This window comes from Motacilla alba, chromosome 1 (genome assembly GCF_015832195.1).
Source record: "Motacilla alba alba isolate MOTALB_02 chromosome 1, Motacilla_alba_V1.0_pri, whole genome shotgun sequence".
Classification (NCBI taxonomy): domain Eukaryota; kingdom Metazoa; phylum Chordata; class Aves; order Passeriformes; family Motacillidae; genus Motacilla; species Motacilla alba.
Window position 1 is genome coordinate 114370830 of NC_052016.1, and position 20242 is coordinate 114391071.

Consider the following 20242-nt stretch of genomic DNA (forward strand, 5'->3'; position numbering starts at 1 on the left):
AGAAGAGATTGTTTAAAATGAAGAACGACAATTAGATTGGCATGTTCTTGGCTTCAATGCTCAGACTGACTTTAACTTACTGGTACTAAATCAGAAGTGGTAAAAGAAGCAGCCCACTGGTATTTGACATCTACTGACTGACATCCTATTACCAGTTCTGTGCTTCCTTTGATCCAACACTCCACTGTTATGCTTCACTACCCAACTCTCCTGCCTTGCTAGGAAACTGAAAACATCTGAATTTCCACAAGCTGATAAGAATATTTGTGTGTGTGCACATGTGTGTGTGCACACAAATGCCTAAAATATATATCCATGAATGTCTAAGAATTATAAGCAGATGTGATTTCACAGAAGGTAACAGCAGCATATGGATGTGATTTTGTTACATATCCTCTGAGGTGGAAAGAGATAAATGAGCTCCCACAGAGGAAAATTCAGAGCATATAGCCAGAGCCACTGCCCTGATTCTCCCTCTAAGCTTATTTCTTATAGCTGACTGTAGGCAAATTCCAGCCTCTTCAGGCTAATATTTACTTATTTTTTTAAAAAAAAATCATTTTCCTAAATAATCACAGAAAAATGGAAATATAGTCTTCTCTTCATGCTGGATGACAATTTGGAATTGCTGTAATTATATACAGCACTAGAGCACATTTTTTTACAAGGCTTTCCTCACACAAACATTATTCTGCAAAAGCTGATAACTCATTCATCTACTTAGGCTTACAACTCTAATCTCATTCTCTTCTTATGTCAATTCAGTGTTGAAAAAATTCCACCAGTTTCAAAGGATTTCAGTGTTGCAAGCATTGAACAAACCAGGCAGTAATATTTCAAGCGTTGAAGAAACTACACAGTCATATTTAAAGTCATACTAACAATACTGAATTTGCTTTTTCTTAACTACATTATCTACTTATTGGATAATATTCTCTGTTTTGCTTACTAAATGGAAATAACTACATGGAGTACAGACCCAAGACCTCAAGGTTTTTTGGCCTAACATGGTATGCAACAGTTAAATTTTACTTGGTTTTGTTCCTATTCAAATAGGAATAATTTTAGAAATCATACACTAAAATAAAACATCAAAGATTGGGTGTTGACAGGGTTGCTCATTAATTACACTTACCAATCACAGAACCACAAAATCACCTCGCCACTAGGAGAGAAGCTCAGCTGGTCAGAGCGCGGCACTAATAACACCAAGATAGTGGCTTCAGTTCCTGCATGGGCCATTCGCTTAAGAGTTGGACTTCATGACCCTTGTGGGTCCCTTTCAACTCAGAATATTCTGTGATTTAGATTGGAAAAGCTCCAAATTGAGTCCAGCCATTAACCCAGCACTTTCAAGTCCATCATGGAACCACGTCCCGAAGTGCTACATCTACATATCTCCCAAACAGCTCCAGGGATGGTGACTCAGCCACTTCCCAGGGCAGCCTGTTCCAATGCTTAAAAAAATTTCAGTGAAGAATTTTTTTTTCCCATTAGCCACGCACAAACAAACCTTTAACCACAAATTCTATCTTTAAATACACCGTGCCTCTCCATCCTTCCTCTTCCATTTAAGGACTTAATATGCAGATGCCGTAACGCTCTAGTCCTCCAAATACCGGTTAAACAGGCAAAAATAAATGAACACTTCAGAGTTTTTCATATTTTACCCCAATGTGCCCCCAAATACAAACATCCATATACGCACACATCACAGAGACGGGCTTAGAACTTGTAAAACAGATGTCTCAGAATGAGCACAGGCTGCCGACATACAGAAGACCCAAAATGATACAATCTAATAACTGCTAAGAAAACCTTTCCATCTTACCTTGAGACACTCTTCTTGTTTGAAGAGGTCCTCACAGTCCTTAGCCTGCAGAACAGGAGAATTAAGGCGCTCTTCCACTTCAGACAAGGCTTGCAGAAGGTGAAGGATCTCTGCCAGGTATGTAGAAGGCACATGAGTGGTTTCCACAGTCCTAGTTTCAGTCATCACAAAAGTTGTATCTTCACGAACTGTTTGCTAGTACAGATATACAACAGAATGCTTCCTTTAGTTTCTCAACACCAGACAAAATCACAACAATGCATTTCCAGTTCACAACCCAGAAACAAAAAGAAAATCAGAAGTAACTTCCAAGGACAAATGCAGGAAATATCTGAGGTTTCTGACACAGATCACTCATGTTCCTTGCGTGTTTGAAATGGTGGGTACTGAAATTAATCCATGCAAGACTGTGCAAGCTTTTCTTCTACTCTCCAAAGAAATGCAGTGAGGAAATGCAAGAGTATGCTGAGATTGTGGTGTTACTGAGATTTTAGTGCTTGCCCTTTAATTTTATATCACCACACCTCTTAAAAATGTGTCCTTCATTAAGAAATTTCATGCAAGCCAAGTCTAAAATAATAAATAATTTCAAGCTATCAAGTAAAACAATGACTTGCATAATATACAGAATTCCTTAAATAAAATGCAACATATAGCAAATACGTCAACTCTATACTTCCAACTATACTAAAAATTTGTTCTTTCATCCAGCAAGTATAATTTGGAAGTTTCTGATTTGAATGGTCTTTAATGTATTCTTCATTCTAAAAGAAAACTCAGCAACACACCTCTTAATGAAGTTAGGATTTCTTTTTTCTTTTAATATGGAAAAATATGAAATAGACACCCTATTCTGGAAGCACATGCATACACCAAATGTAAAGACATCCCAGAATGTTTTGGTTCCAAGAAAACACTTAATTGGTTGATGGCATTTGAAAGCATACTGACATTTAAGATGACAAAAAAGGTGGCTGTTTATATAAATTCTCAGTATTTCCCATTTGATTTGTAAGAGAATCATAGATAAAAATATAATACCAAAGTGTTCCTTGGAGCAGGGAGACCTCTGATTGCTCCTTTTCACTAAACTACAAATCCTAAATCATCTGCATGCCCATTAGAAAGGGACAGTTTAAGATATCAATTATTTGTGGCTTCACAAGTGTAAATTTGTTAATGGATTCCTATTGTGGGACCAAGATTGTTTGTGTTTGATGTCTGTCTTCTCAAAAAGATAAACTTTAATTATTGTCACTCTCAAAGAAATTTACAAGTATTTGTTGGCAAACGTTCAAAAATTCTGTTATTTAGATTTGGAGCCATTTGTGTGAAAGAAAATTGATCAACGGCCCTGAAGAAAACAATACCATTATTCAGCTACTCATTATGCAAAAGAAAACAAATATAAGCACACACTACCTCAGCAAGGTGTCTCATTTTAATTCAGGACATATTTCTCTCTTCAGTTACCGAGCTGAGTCATCTGGTTCTTCAATTTTCTTTAGAGTCTTAAAATATGCATATACACACTCTAGAAGATGTATGCATATCACACATAAAGCCCATAAAGTTATCTGTAGACTGGTGTTATTCTATTGCATTTCTTATGCAAATTTAATTGCTTTGCTTACACTTTTCCCACTAAATGACTTTCTCAGTACATCTGCTAACACTGAAGCCTCTCTAATTACCATATCACTGCCATAATTTTTATTATTTAAAATAAGTTGTTTTGAAAAAATTGCGCTTGCCCCCCGTGTGTTTAATGAATCATAGGCCCTGCAAATACACCAGTTTAGTCTGGTAAACCTAAAGAAAGAGCTGTCCCATTTGATTAGAAATTGGGAGAATCTCAACAGGCCCCTGAGACCTGCATGCAGCAATACATATTTTAATTCCTCAAGACTACACTGAGGCACCTCTACATACAGCAACGAACTTCAGACCCACATAAGGAATATTTGAGCTATATTTGTATTTTTCTTTTTGGTTCAGAGGACAGAATATTTCTACTCACAGTAATGAAAAGATCATGCTAAGTGTGCAAGGGTTTCCACTCAAAAAAAGGCCACATGGATATGTGAAGCAGTGTACAAAATACAATTAGTTTCTATAGTTTTATGAGATTAGCCTATTCTTTTCAACCTAAATTTAGGCAAATAAATATATACACACATATATGAACATGTATGTATTTAGATGAAATAAAATCTGTGTCTTCTCACTCTAAACTATTCCTGAAACTACAAAAAAGTCAAGCAGAAATCAGATATGTAGGCTCTTCATGGTTATCACACTTAATTATTCATAGTGGCAAAATCAGGTGCCTTTCAATCATTGTTACGAAGAAAAATGGGATGTGTGCAACCATATATTCACACTGCCCTTCCAGGAAACTTTACATACTTCTCCTAGGTGGATGGTTACTTGTATAGCTCTACTGTTCATATTGTTAGTTAAACTGCAAACCACTACAATCAGAGAAATAAATAAATAAACAAAGGAAAGGATAGATTTATAGAAGTAGACAGCTACCAGAACATGCCCTCATATTTTGCTACATTATTAAAAAAAAAAAAAAGCCACAGTCAAAATAAATTAGTTCCTGAATACTATTTTTCAAAAAGAGTTGAAAATTTGATGATTTAGAAACTTTAGAAATCAAGGATTAGGGATCTTTGTCTTTATTGGGGTTTTCAACAGGTCACAGGTGTTTCTGTCCTTCCATCTTTCCTGAACTGAAAGTATCAGGATAGAACCCACGGCAGAAGCTGTTGCCTTTCACCAAGGAATGGAGGGTAGGCAGGTGCAGAACTGACAACTTTAATCAGCAAAGAGAAGCATTTTGAACTTTCCCCAGTGCTCCCTGGAATTGCCTTACATTAGACAGTAAAACATGCAGAGTCCTTCCTTATATTCTGGACAAGCATTTTACTAGAAATGCAAAGCCTAAACTGAATCATATCCCAACACTGTAGTGAGAAAAAAAATCTTAAGAAAGGAGATCACAGCAGCTGGGAGCAACTACTACTAAAATAATATTAATCCAGTACAGAGATATGTAATTGATAATGCCAAAATGGCTCATCAGAACCATGGTAGGTTAAGATTTCATAAGGATTAAAAATTAATAGGAAAGTGGAAATTAAAGATATAGATAACCACTTAAGAATGGGTTTGGATAAGCTGAATCTGTTAAAATGGCAGAATGCATTACAGTTACTTAAAAATACCTAAATTAGTATTAAAAAAAAATAGCACAACATATATGTAAAATACAAATAAACTGTTAAGTGATTGAGAAATGCTGGGTAACTGGCCATTCCCTATATTACTATTTTTGTAGAATACAATTTTAGTGATTTTTTTTTCCTTGATTGTCAGTGATTTAATTATGTTAAAATTATTTTTTGTCTCTGTAAGAACAACTTATTTTGTGTAATATTCAAAATTTCATGCAACGCTTGTTATCAAGCATCATCATGTCTCAAATAGTAAATTGAATTTTCTTCCCCTTCATTACATAATTTCAATTAAGGGACACAATCCTTCTGTACACATGACTCCACTTTAACTCATTTTATTGATAGCTACCATGCCCCACCAGGTGCAACAAAACTTTTTAAAGAAAAAATCCATGACCTGACCCTCAAAGAGAAGGCCAGTAAGCAAAATCAAAACAAACCAACCAAACCAAATGACAACAAAAACTCAGCATAAAAGGAATAATGCAGTTTTTGCCAAGAAATTCACACACCTTCCCCACAGAAATAATTGTGTTCATTACTGCCTGCATCTGACACGGTGGTGGCAGCAGAGCTAACTGTCTTGGAGAACGCTGCTAATTTCCATTTAACAGTGGAACATTTGTTGTTAAAGCATTTTTCACCAATCTCAGTGTATCCATTTCCTTTCCTCTTTTTGGAGAGGGGGTAATCCCAACATCACTTTTGCTGTTCAAGAGTTTACACCCAGGAAGCCTCCAACTTTCTTGTGTCACATCTTGACAACTGTTTCATTGTTTGGTCCCTTCTCACGATAGGGCTCCAAACCTTGGTGTCTGTGCTTTTGATTTAATGACTTCACACAGACATGAGAGGAGTAAAGCCGCAAAACACTCCCATCTGCATTGTTACACCTCAACACTGCTCCTGGCAGCCCCCCGATGAGCTGTTCATGGAAAACAAACACAGGTGGTGCCTACTCCCAAAGTGAAACAACACTTGGGAAAGCATTCCTTGCAAGCAGGTGTATATGAGTGTAAAAAAGTCTGTGACCTCTGCAGAATAAATGTGGTGTGCTACACACATGAAAAAAAAATGGACCACACCTTCTGGACAAAGGCAGTGATACCCGAGAGAGTCCAAAAATCTTGTGAATCACATGTTATCTGCTAGCCCATGTTCAACATCAATATATCAAATAAAGAATTAGACACACAAAAGTATGATAAAATGCTATCAGAGGTCAACATCCACTCTAAAGTACATATTTATACAAAAGGTTATATTCCCCTGTTCCTCTGCCAGCTGTGAGTGGTGAGGTCAGCTAACATTCAGAGAAATTTATTCTGCCTTCAGTGTTGCTAGCATATCTTACCAGTTAATGTGCATATAAGTAGAAAGATCAAAATTAGACTGATTATATGGGATTTTCTCTAAGAGGTTGGATGGCTGTAGCAAATCACAAACAAGTTATCAGGACAAAAAGAAGCATCTCTTTCAGAGAGACCTAAATCTTCGATGCAGGATTAAAAATTTATAAATCCCTTCTGTAATGCTATGAAGACAAGACCTTCAAAGACACTTGGAAACAACAAAATATCTTTAAAATATTTAGAAAATATTGAGAATATTTAAATATTTTAATATTTCAATATTCAAAATATTTAGAAAACATTGAGAATAAACAATAAATAATATTTTAAAGTTAGAACATAAATATTGTCTCATGTATATGATTTTTTTTCCATGTTGCAAAGTGGCTGCAGTCCAAAAGATCCTGCATGTTGCAACTCGTAAACCATATAGTTTAATGCTTATATCTGATTTCATCAGTCACTTATATAAAAAAGACACTTTAAAAAATATACATTACTATTTTCAGAACTGTTCTTGGACAGAGAGTGCTTTATGTCTCCACAACATTTCTCTGCTCAGGCATACCTTACTCGAGAAATGCTGCTTTAACAGTTTTTCTTCTGTGATAAAAAACTCTGCTTGACCTATACGTAAAATTAAATAAAGCCAGCCAAAATGAAGCTATTCCTAACAATGGCATTAATTAGAAAACATTTCAGTAAATTTTAGGCTCTAGGAGGAGCAATAGAAAATTGCAGGCTTTGATTTTGAAAACTAACTATCAACAGGTGTTAACCAGCCTGAAGTTGATTCTGTTTAAGTTCCCTTCATAATTTGATTAAAATGCAAAAGGTTTCTCTGTAAGAAAATGTCTCTTTCCTGTATGTACAGGTCTAAATTATGGGATATCTCCCAATACCTCAGACAATTCTGCTACACTCTGATGAGTGCATTATTTTCCTATTTATGTGTGGTGGAGGGCAGGTGAAGAGGAGAAGAAAAATACAGACAAAACCTGTAGCAATTAATTTAAAACTGTAAATCCAGAGTATTCATAGTTGTACCCTTGTTGTGGGGTTTTTTTTTGCTGCGGTGTTTTGTTTGGTTGGTTTTTTGTTTGGTTTGCTTTTTTCTTTTTTTTTCTTTTTTTATGTATAGTTTAAAAATTATAAGAATTTTGATACTGCAGCCAATGCTTTGTGGTCCTCACATCCTCATGCCTTTGCAGCTCTCCAAGATGTCAAATACACTCGGTCAAGTTGTAAAATGAACGCCCCTTTCTCACCTGCCTTTGTTTTATTCTGGCTTAGATAATTGATTCTAGAGAGGAACTCTCCTCAAACCGAGGTACAGCTACACCTCAAAACTAAAAGCAGCTTATTTGAAAACTTACCCAGCTCTCCTTGCTAAAGACCTGCTAACTTGCACAGAAAAAAGGGACTAAGATGATTCAAAAATTCCAGCAGTTCTGCTGTTAATTTTTAACCTGATAACTTCCACTGGTACCTCCTTGCTAAGCAAAGAGAAAAATAAATTAATTTCTGCTGCGATGAGACTGGGGCAGAAGACTCTCATATAATTCATTATATGTGATATAAGTACTTTTGTTCCAAAACACAAGAAGAAAAAATAGAGTAATCTGCATCTTAAACTGCATCTGCAACGTTACCATGTCCTGAAGAAAAACAAAATAGAGTAACGTTCTGGCATTATTGACTAATTGGAACTACTGGGATATAGAAAATGTCTCTTGTTCTAAATAAATTATGCATATATCCTAATTGCTTGTGATAATGATGGCATGTCTCGATATTAATAAATGCAGCAGAGCAAACTGACAAATCCGTGTCTGTCACATAGCTTTAAACAGAAAATTGTAACATTATAAAATGAATTATTAAATACATTAAAGAGTCTATATCATAAGTATTTACCAAACTGCTCAGACCATGGACACTCAGTAGGACTTGGGGGGGCAAATATCACCAATAAGTCAAGAGAGATAGCCATTATCAGTATTAGAAGGCACAAAATAAGCAAATGCTTACATTACGTTTTGTAAAGAGAAAAATCAGAACACTGTAAAATCTACGTCCTAGACTGATTTTCAACAAGTATTTTAAAATATTGTTTAGTATTTTATAAGAGTTTGACTGGAAAACATTTTTGTAATTGATGTATACATGTTTCCTTCCAGTAGAAAAAAACATATTTGAAAGTTTTTATATACTAACTACAGAATACATAAATCCAGAGAAGTTAGCCATTTCTTGGATTAATCTTGTAATTTTTCACATCTAAAAGACATACGGACATGATACACGTCACACTTCAGTAAATGTCTACTTCACAGTTCAGAAAATTAAACTCTTGTACATGGTCCTATGCCCCTGTAGCTGTAATGTGTGTTTGTGTAATGTCCACTTGTGACACGCTCTGTCAACTTCGTTAAACCAGTATTATAAACTCAGCCACACAGAATGAAATATAATTCCAAAAGAATAAAAAGATTTCAAATTATTTTTCCTCAAAATAGAATTTCCCGATCGCGTTTCCTGGGCAGTGATGAGCTATGGAGGTGGCACAGTGATAATGGTGGCAGAACTGCTATCACACAATTTGCTGGAAGACAGCCTACTTAAGAACAGATTTTGGTCAATGCCAGCTTACTTAATGGCTGATTTATTAAGAAGACAGAAGTCCCACAACCTTAGATAGCATTTATGCTGCCTAAGGGCAGGAAGCTTTAGGGCTGTCTTGAGTATCTGTGTGTAATTACTGAGTGATCACCACAAACCAATTAATGATAAAGTTCAGATGTGTTACAATACAGACTACTGATATCCAAATTGACCAGAGCATTTTGGCATTGACTGCTGATTTGTGATGCTAACTTTCCATATATTTATGCCATCTCCATCTGTTAGATAATGTCAACATAATATAGGAAATAAAGTAAAAAAAAAAATGAAGTGCCACATCTGTAAGGAATGCAAATAGCTTCAACGAGCAAAGCCCTAAACTCTAAACTTTTACACCTTCCTGAAATGTTAAAAAAGTGTTACCTATATCACTTAGGCTGATTGCTTTTTTACTTCAGGACAAAAATTTGTTTCTTTAAATGATGTGAAAAAAAATTGTTGTCCATCCAGCAGTTCTGAAAGCTAATTAAATATGCTCAAATAGAAAATTCAGCACTCACACTGCACATCTACAAATGAAAAACAACAAAAACAACAAACAAACAAAAACCCCAAACAACAAGAACAAAAAAACCAAAACCAAAAAAAAACAAAAAAAAAAATCCTAACCAAACCAAAACAAACCCTCCAGCCATGACTGATGTTGATGTTCTGAATTGTAGTCAAGAGATGAACATCATCTCTTCAAAAAATACTGTCATTGAGGGCCAGATCACTCTGCAGCAGGTATTTACCCTTATTATTTAATGCAATAATAGTGCCAAGTATTTTTGACACTAATATCCACAGCATGTAATTTATTACACTAATAAATCATAATATACTATAGCAGAGAATATAAGATGGCAATTAGCTGCCCTGTTTTCCAAATAACTGGGTAATTATAAAGAAGAAAATATTGGAGTTGCAGAATGCTCTGTTTGCTCTGGAAGCAGGGACCACTGGGTTCTATGTTGTACCTGATTTTTTAACCAAAGGCTTGGTCCTGTTTCCATCTCAGCCATTCTGTGAGTAGTGAGAATTGCCTGTGGCATGGCTAAGACCACATTTGCATTACTATATAATTTAAAGACAAATTTCTAACCGTGCTTTACTCCATGTTGCAATAAGAGTTTTCACTCCGGTGTGACAAGGTAAAGATACCAAGCTTCACTTTTAAACTTGAGAATGCAATTTAGATCACTTCACTAAAGTTTAGAATAGATAATAAAAAGTGGCTGAGAAACATCTTTTCTGTATAGTTCTCTCACTCAAAAATGGGATTTTTTAACTTAGTTGTACAGCTAAAATACTACAGCATTGCAGTGCTAAGAGTGAATTACTGTACAGGATTAAGAAGAAAATATAAGGGAAGAAAAATATGCTTTAGAAAAACTCAGAATTGTACATTAAACTTGTCCACTTATACAAATAAGGCTATGGATTTTCTTCACTTAAATTACTGCAACCCTGCATGCATTCATTTTAGACAGAAAGGTGAAGTCCATTGTAAAACACATCTATAAATTTAGCTCTTCTTGAGCTATATCAAAGATAAAATCCATCTTCAGTTGATATTGTCCCATTTTTCCCATAACCTTATCTTAAATCAGACAGAAAATTAAAGGATTTTAAATACACTTAAACTATTTGGAATACATTTTCTAATAGGAGTTCCCAGGATGTTGGATACTGGAAAATAGGTGTAAACATTCACCTGTGATTCTCTTCCCAAAGTTCCTCATTCATCCTCACGCTTTTTGCAGACCACAGTCAAAAAGTCCAGTCTTTAGCTATGCTGTGTAAAGCTATTTGTTTCAAAAAGGTGCCACTGCCAATGTCAGAAAAGTCAAATGATGCCACAGTATCACCTCTGTCCCGTTTTTAAGAGACCCAAAGTGCCCAGGTGAATTGGATACTAATCCATCACTGTACAGTTCTTCTGTCCAGCAGGTGTTTTCCTGTTTATTTTAACATCTCTTTTCTCTTTTAGTTCTCTCTCTCTCTCCTCATTCTAGAAATAACGAAGCATTAGTTTGCCCCTTCTTCTTTCAAACATTACTTTTTTATTTAACCCAAGAAACATTTAAGCAAGGATAAGAGAAGAAAACCACTCCATTCCAGCACCAGCGTTTGTGAAAACAGTGGAAAACAACTGAAAACAAATGTAGCACATCACCTTTGAAGTGCCCATGTTATTTTGATGCAGACAGATAATCAGGACACTGAGTCCTGTGTTCATCTAACAGTGATATATTTATTTAAATTAATGTTTGATTTATAGTTTAGAAAATATCTTGATATATAAAAATATTTTAACGGTAAAAAGAAATGTTAAAATTTTATTGAGCTAACTAAATGGAGCTCCACAGGGAAATATTAACTGAAGATTGCAAAATGCTCTTAAAGACTGAAAGTAAACAAAGTCTTGAATTTCAAATGTAAATTTGAGCAGTCCTTAATCTGGTTCCAGCAGTTGATCACATATTCTCTCACCTGAAACAACTATCCAGTTAGGAGACAGGCATTTTGAATTTCTGAATACTTTAAATTATCTTAAATAGAATACTAAATTTTATTTGGAAAAATGAGGTACTAAGGGTGCTGGCATTTTATCCATGGTGCAGGTAACTACCAAACTTCTCAGATTAAACCACTTACCTTATAAAAATAAATACAAGTTTTGTATAACTGTATTCCTTATTCATTCTTGATCATAACATAGTCTAATTGGTATGAAAAAGACAGTTTCTCCTGTTATTTATCATTTGATCAATTCTGTATGGCCAAAATCCAGGCCCGAATATTTCAGAATTAAAATGATCATAAATTTCAATAGAATCTTTGTGTGTGTCACCACTAAAATTACTGAAATTGTTAAGCCTGTTTTTTTGCTTGTATATACAAGAGCAGACACCTAATTTTGACATATTGCAAGAGCTTCTCTTGTCCTAAAGATACTCTGTCTTATGATTTCCAGCATGCATAGCTCAGCCAAGAGAGGAAAGCTGAAAGACCACCATGCATAATAGCAGAGAGAATGTTGAGCATCTTGATAAAATATGGTAATAGGAAATACAGGAAATAAGAATTTACAGCGTGGGCTCTGCACCTGTGCTCATCTAGGAAATGTTCTCTAATGATAAAGGCTTTCAGCACCCTGAGTAATTTCAGTCAGCTCAGGACAATCTAAGCTGAGCCATGACACAAATATGCTCATAGACTGTTTAAATTATAACATTGGGGAAAAAAATTCTAGAAAATAGGTATCAGGATAGTTTAATTAAGCCTCATTAACATATTAATAACTGATTTTGATCCTTCCTTGAATGAAACAATCCAAATCTACCCTTGTCTCTGCAATGGATACCTATTTTCACCACCCTGGAAGAGTGGTTAAACTGCTTCAGAAAAACAGTATATAAAACTGAAGATTCATGTTTAGTTTGCAGCAGGGGGATATGACAACTTTTCTGAAGATACTGTGTGAGTGCCAAGGCTTAATGATCTCAGATTCTGCAGAGGTGCTTTAGAAATAATTGTCCCTTAACCTCTCTAATGATATTTTTTACTGATTTTTTTTTTAAATACATGCAATTTTAAGACTCAAAATTGCATACTGTTTTAGAATTAAACTGCCAAGACTTGTTTTTATCTTAAACTATCATGTATTTCAGTGGGATTTAATAGTTAATAATAGTTTTAAAATATTATAGAGAAATATCTCACTCATTTTTATAAGTTATTCAAATTTCACCACTGGTGTTACTACCAACTGATTTTCTGCCCACTGCTTATTCTGCCACATATTAATAAAGACAACAATGCGTGAGAGAAAAATTTTTAAGACAGCAAGAACTCTGCAAATTTTTCTCCACTCAATGTGATTTTAGGTTGTGCGCAGTTGCATTTATGTACTCGTGTGTCACGTTTCATCTGCAAATGCAATAAACCCAACTCTTTCTTTACAGAATGCCATATATTACTTGCTGACCATTTTCACAGAGAGGGCTGCTATAACAAACTGATTAATATCTCAAGAATGTTATTAAACATGCATGTTTGAGGTGATATAAACATTACATACTCTATTCTCAAAAGTGGTGACAGGAAATTCCTTTTTCTAAATATACACTAATACATATTTGTCAATTAGCTTTTGGATATTTACTGCTATGCGTTTGTGAGACTGAGGATTTAACAAGGATCCACCATTCTAGAAAGAATAAATCCTTCTAAGGTCATGGTTCCTAGATCCTTCTGACAGGCCTACCCAACAAACAGTGGGGAAAAGTAAAACCCAGAGGAGCATGATAATTCTAATTTCACACTCTGATTTCAAAAATATATTAGCTCCAATAAATGTAAGAAATGCTAATCTGTCATTAAGCAACATAATTAAAGGTTTTCTTCAGCGCAGTCTTGCTATGTTTATTCAATGAAGTGGAATGAATTGCAAGATACATGTAAAACTAAACCCTCACTGATTTATAACAACTTTCAGTTGCTAAATAACTATTATGGAATACATCATAAATTATAAATAAATGCAGCATTTTTCTATTTCTTTTGCTTTAAAGAAAAAAATCAATTTTGTATTTTTATTGTATGGCTTTATTCAGTTGTTGGTTAACATAGAAAATCTCTGTGGAAGTTACTTCTGATGGTATATGCATGTGTTCAAGTGAATAGTTTGAATTTTCATTTTTCTTTGGTATTTTAAAGTCTTGCACAAACAATTAATGCATCCTCACAACATCCCTGTGAGGTAGGTAGTTAAGCTGTTTAAGAAAAAGAAAAAAAACCTTGAATAATTCCCCCTGTTTCCCTAATTCAGCAAAGTCAAAACAGTTTAACAACAAGGCCATTGCTCTTCTCACTCTGATTTGGGTCATGAAGATATAGTGCCTCTCTCACGTCTCAGTAGCTTCTGTATAAATTCTAAAATATTGCATATGAATATCACCTTAGTAACTGTCAACAGAGTGAGATATTTTTCATGTGAAATCAGATGGATACAGTAATTGTCCTGTGTACATGTAAATTTCATTGAACGATCTCATTCCCTAGATAAATAGTCAGAAGTAGACTTCTTGCATGAAATATTTAATATTTAAAAATGTGACCTTTCAAGGTTATAAATACAGTATAAAATTATATATTTTAAGAATAAAAACATATGTCACGGTTACAGGAATTTAGAAAGTTAGTGAATGTATTCATCTGAGCATTCAGAAACATGCTGATGCACATCTACCTTACATACTTGAAAGACAAATATGCTAAAATAAAGTTTATTGATCTGCTAGTAAAATTTTATAATGGATATATTCATCCCCTGTCATGGTAGGTGGTGGGTGACATAAAAAGCACAGCGACAGCAGAATGTTTTTATATAAATTGCATGCACAATCTGATTTCTTACTTGATTATCAAAGGAACAAATATATTCATTAAAAAAAGCCAACTCATTTACAAGACAAAGTGACTCTCACTCTAGCTCCATGTCAATATAAACAATTTGCGACTGATTACATCCATCAAGTTTAATATAAACCATAGTAATCTGAATAGTGTAATCAGATGGAACAAGATTTAATAACATACAAGCCAAAGTTAATGTTTCTCTGATTGCTTCCATTAACTGCATAACTATCCAAAATATTAGTTTTACATATACATTATGTAACTTAGCATCAGAAAAGTCAAAAATACACAATATAGTACATTATATAGAGGACTATATTTATCAAAAGTTTATACATATTGCTGATTTTTGGAAATTTTTTCCCTTTTAAAACATAGTTTACCATATATCAATTAAAAAAAACACTTCACATATTTAAATTGTCACTATCCTATCAGTATGTTATCTCTGCAATCTAGGTGCATTTAAAAACAAAAAATAATTGTATTTTGATGAAACACTCTTTTACCACTAGCACTTTAAGATTACAGAGAGCACATAAAGCAACAACTTCCTTAAAAGCAAATCTCATCTTTCTTCATATAAAATCAAAAACCCAGAAGACAATGTGCAGAGTAGTAGGAATGGCAAGAAAAAACTCATTTAAGTGCAAAAGCAACCCCTGGTAAACTTCAAAATGGGCAACACTCAATACATATCTTGTTTGTAAAGCTGGAATACTGACAGTTTATTTCCCTTTTATTCACCCAGTTATTGCAGCATGTATAAACCAGTAAGAATAATTGTATCTTATATACAACTAAACAACTCAAATTCAGAAGACATGAAGATGGTTTGTAAAATTATGTTTTCATCCTGTCAAATTTAAAGTTGCATTTTCTTACAAAAGCTTGTTTGAGAGTTCAAGCAGAACTTTGAAGAAGAGGATTTGTATATATAGAGTCATAAAAATTTTTCCAATCACTTCCTAAAGTGAGGATAACATGTTATGGACAAATAAAAAAACCAATTAAAATTGGCATGGGATGGGTAGTTTGGAAAAGACAACTTTTGTGTTTTTCATGTTCAGTGAAAAAAATAGATGCATGGCAAACTAACACTTTTAAACTGATAAATGTTATGGAAAAATAATGAGGCAACAGAAATAAACACAAATTTTTCATTGCTGAGTTTTTTATAGATGACTGATTTAACTTAAGGGCAACTTTAAGACCAAAGCAGATCAGAGCACATAAAGCTTCCCCCAGTTGCACACAATAGGGCTTTTCTTATTAATGTCTGAAGAGTTGACACTGACCCTGATGCTCTCATTGTTAGTAGGATGCTGTTAGTAGTAGCAGTTGCAAACATATGGGTTTGCCAGTAACAACTCACAATTTGTGCATAGTTGAGTCTTCGAAACTGAGCAAATTTGCTCTCAAAATCTTGCCAGCGCTTGCTGAGCTGTATCAGGGTTGGCTCCACTGCTTTTGCAGCCCCATCCTTAGACAGGCGTTCAGCCTGCCTGTGCACCGCATTCAGATCTTCCTTCTTCTTCTCCAACTCTCCACCAATCTCCTAGTGAGCAAAACCAATACAGGGCCCAGGACAGTTAGCTAACTAGATCAATCAACTTAAAATTAGCAAAATACTTCCGTCAGAAAAATCCATTTCCATTTTATTGTCACAAGTAAAATTTACAGCTTATTTTCATGTTATTCATATCTTATCTTACATTTAAACAAAACAAAAATAACTGAAACTGAAGAAGCTTCTTGGGATGGGCTGTAGAGATCCTAAGAGCTACTGCACACTGAAACTGTTAGCAGAGGCCAACAGTTCCCACGTTCAGATTCTTGCTAGTACACTGGGATGGGCAATTGGAGAAATTACTTTCTCAGTAAGGGTCAGCATATTCAGGACAAATAGTGTTTGAACAGCTTACAAATATACTATTAGGGTCTTTGATGTACTAGTTAACTCCTGTTTTACTCCGTGGGAAACTCAACAGAGAATGAAGCAAAGAAAGACGATGTAAAATAAACCAGGAAAACCTTTGACAGTATGTAAATAAATCTATAGAGTTTGACAGTGACATATGGACATGTTCTGATGAAAATGAATGTGCTAACATGAGATAGAGGTCATCCATATATTGGTAAGTCATTTGTTCATCTGGAACAAAGATACATAAAATCAATTACAATTTTTACTAGAAAACATTTGATGCTTCTTAATACATTGCACACTTTCTGTATTATTGACAAAACATTATATTTAGTGTGTTTCAAATTATTTATATATCATTCTGTACAGGAAACAAATAGAAAATATAGTGCAACAAAGAAATATCACTTTGAACACAGATAATTAGGGTTTACTTTACTGTAAATAGAAATCAAAAACTGAACACATTATTTTCCGTAGCTATAAGATAGGATTGTTTGCTGCATTTGCTCTGTGTTCTACTGATAAGCTATCACTCCAAAAGATCTACCATTGCCAACCCAAAACAACATTACCTTTAGCTTCTGCTCATCTTTGTGGTCTGGCAGACCGGCTAACTTTTTCTCAATGTCATCCAGCCATGTCATTAGGTCATCAGCCTGCCTCTTGTACTGATACCATTGATGAGAAATCTCTAAAGCCTTTTTTCTTCTTTGAGCTCTCAAGTCCTGTTCACAGTGCAGACATTATTAGAACATGAATTAAAGGCTTATAAAATATGAACTGGCATGTGCACACACTGAAGGGGAAAAAAGTGTACAAGGCTGCTAATTTTTAAATTAATTGTTGATATTTAAAGCAAGTATAGAGTAAGTGAACATATTTGCATCAGTTTAACAAATTTTTTTTTGTTTGTTTAAAAGGAGGTTACCTATTTCAGCGTTGTTCGCATGTTGAACAAACCACTGAGACAGTCACCAATATTCAGAGAAGTTAAGACTCTTACATAAATGTCAATATTTTATATAAAACACTTCTGCTCAGAATACTTACTGGACAGATGGGAACACAGCCCACTTAGTATCTAGCCAAAAGTGGGACTTCTGTGTTTTGTGGACTCCTGTGAATTTCTAGCCTGCATGAAAACTCTGTAGCTATTCAAATGAAAATCACTGCAATGCAGAAATGTTTGCAAAGATAGGTTTTCTTTATCTAAATTAAATACCACATACATAACAAATGTCTTGTGTTTATAACTCTGCTTTAAAAAGGATTAAAACTTTTCTTTAGCAGGAAGGTATAAAATGTTTGGTTTTTTTCCCTTAGAAATGTTCTTAAATATACATTTGCTTTAACTGCTTAACTTCACTCATGCAAAATTCAGAAAATATTTTAATTACTAAAATTTCCTATTAGGAAGTAAATAAAAAAATTACTGGTATATTTTATATAAAAATACACAGATTCATTTGCCTCAACCATTCCTTGAATTTTTTTCACCGGGGTGAATGCCTTAACTGAGTCACCCCAATCTATCACTAGACCATAAAAAACCACCAGGGAGGATCTGGTCAATAGCACAGTGCAATAAACACTGCTCTTGTTTCTCCAACATAAAAATTATGAATTGATCCATTTAGCTTGGAACAGTCAAAGATACACCTAATAGATTCCAAGCTTCTTTTAAATGTGGAGGAAACAACAGTATATCCTAGCTATCCTTCTCCTGAATTCACACAGACTTGTAAAATTGTAAGAATTAGAATGAAATCCACGGGAAAGGAAACAACATGCATAAAAATAAGTAAAATAAAATGCAACATGCCATGTTCCCCAAACCAAAGATAATTTAATCAAAATTATCCAAAGAAAGAAAGATTCTGCTTGCTGACAAAATAAAAATTCTCCTGCAGTAGCCAGAGCCTGTAGCTCCAGGTAGGTGACCAAGGTGACTCTCTAATTGAAAGATTCTATCTTTCATCATTTTTATTGGCCATAGAAAGATGAAACTTCCAATTATATCTGTTAGCTGGTCCATATGGAACGGAAACACACCACGTGTGTTTCTAGGAACAATAACACACAGTTTTACCTCCCGGACTGTGTCAACTCAGAATGTTCATATGCAACTTTCAGCCTCTCAGCTGCTATGTCTACTGGTACTTCCATCTACCCTATTCTAGAGAGGCTGGAGCCACTCTTCTAACAGGAGTGTGGTGTGTAAGTATTTTACTGAAGGAGAAACAACTTATTCATGGCCAGAAGTGTGTTATTCAAGGGAGAATGTAAGTCTGCGGGATCTGATTCTAACTAAGGTCTTGGATGCTGTTGAAGAAATATAAAACACACATAATATGTTAAAAAGGGAATTATCAAAGAAATCAGTGCTGTCCAATTGGCAGTCACACAGCTGTAATGCTGAGGATAAGACAATACTTCTCAAGCTGGAGATTGTAAAATGCCTTTTGCAAGGCATCAAGAGAACTGTGTAAAAAAATGCACCCATAGTCAAATAGGTTCAAATTACTCATCTCTAAACAGTAATGAAAATTCATTTAGCAAAACAATGCCCTGAAATGAAAAAAAAAAAGGTTTAATAGCATGTGCTTATAACTTATGAAGCTCCTATACCTTGAGGGCATTATGCTTAGTCCTCAACAGCTGTTGTTTCGTCTTTATTTCCTCACGTTTTTTCTCATCTGTGACTCCCTTTTGAAGTCTGTCGCCCCTTTGCAGCAATTCTTTCACAGTGCTCTCATCCTCTTCACTCTGATTTAAAAAAATAACCAATATAATGTGCATTTTAATCTAATAATTACATAAGTAGTAGTAGATATAGATTATGCTAAAGTAATCGTGTAACAGCTTCTTGCAGTTGCATACTGATGATTAAGTAACCTTTATTTCTTTTATACAACATATGTAGAGGGATAAATGGGAGACAGCACCTGCAAATCTACAGATTTTTGGTATTAGATCTTATGCATCATCGAGGATAACAACATAAAAACAGAGGAAAAAAACTTGAAATATATTTTACTTTCAAACAAAAAGAATAGGTATATGTAAACTATTCTAAATCACTGTCAGTAGAGATTGAAATTGCCAGAATGCTGGCAGACCATGCAATTACTGGCCATTCTGTGTATCATCACATTGAAAATCAGCTATTCTGATAGGGCAAATGCTATCACCAAGCATTTTTTTACATAGAAGCCACCTACAAATCTATGAATCTTTGCAGTTGAATCTATGTCACAGCTTCTGGCAGTGTCTTGAACCACTCTAAGCATTTGATGCAAAGAAAGGGAACCAAATATGCTCAGGTAGTGGAAACTGCCCCGTCAAACTTGATTGACTTTGGATTTAACACTACATACATATGCTAAATTCTGCAATCAGCACACAGAGCCTAAAATTTTATTTTTCCTGGTAAAAGAAAAAACATCCAGTAAAGATTCCTTCCAGCACTGATACGAAACAGACACCTCTGGAGAATTCCTTAAAAGTAAAATAATAACGAGTCTTTATATTGGTTATAAACAAATATGTATTTGGTCTTGCTGAGGACTCAAGAAGAGAGGGCTCTAAAGATGAATCTCCCTTTTTGCCCAGCCAAAAGATGTCATGTCTCTGAAAATCACTCTGGAGAGCACACACTGCAATTGCAATAGTAGCAAAGCACTGCAGTATTTTAGTCCTCTTTTCCCTTTCCCTCCCCAGCAAATATGAATAAATGGTTTTATCACTTGCAACCATAAAAGTTAAGTAATAAACCTTACCACAGCCACAA

General features: G+C 34.6%; 1 protein-coding gene across 10 annotated transcripts in view; it reads right to left on the bottom strand.

Moving 5' to 3' along the window:
* The window catches only part of DMD (dystrophin), a 1161005-nt gene that overhangs the window by 577925 nt on the left and 562838 nt on the right, over positions 1–20242 (bottom strand). For all 10 annotated transcript variants that reach the window (XM_038157590.1, XM_038157575.1, XM_038157541.1 and 7 more), the window contains 4 exons: positions 19081–19218; positions 17025–17177; positions 15898–16080; positions 1832–2026 (listed from right to left, as the gene is read on the bottom strand). In XM_038157590.1, coding sequence (XP_038013518.1) covers positions 1832–2026; positions 15898–16080; positions 17025–17177; positions 19081–19218 — 669 coding nt within the window. The remainder of the gene's footprint in view (positions 1–1831; positions 2027–15897; positions 16081–17024; positions 17178–19080; positions 19219–20242) is intronic.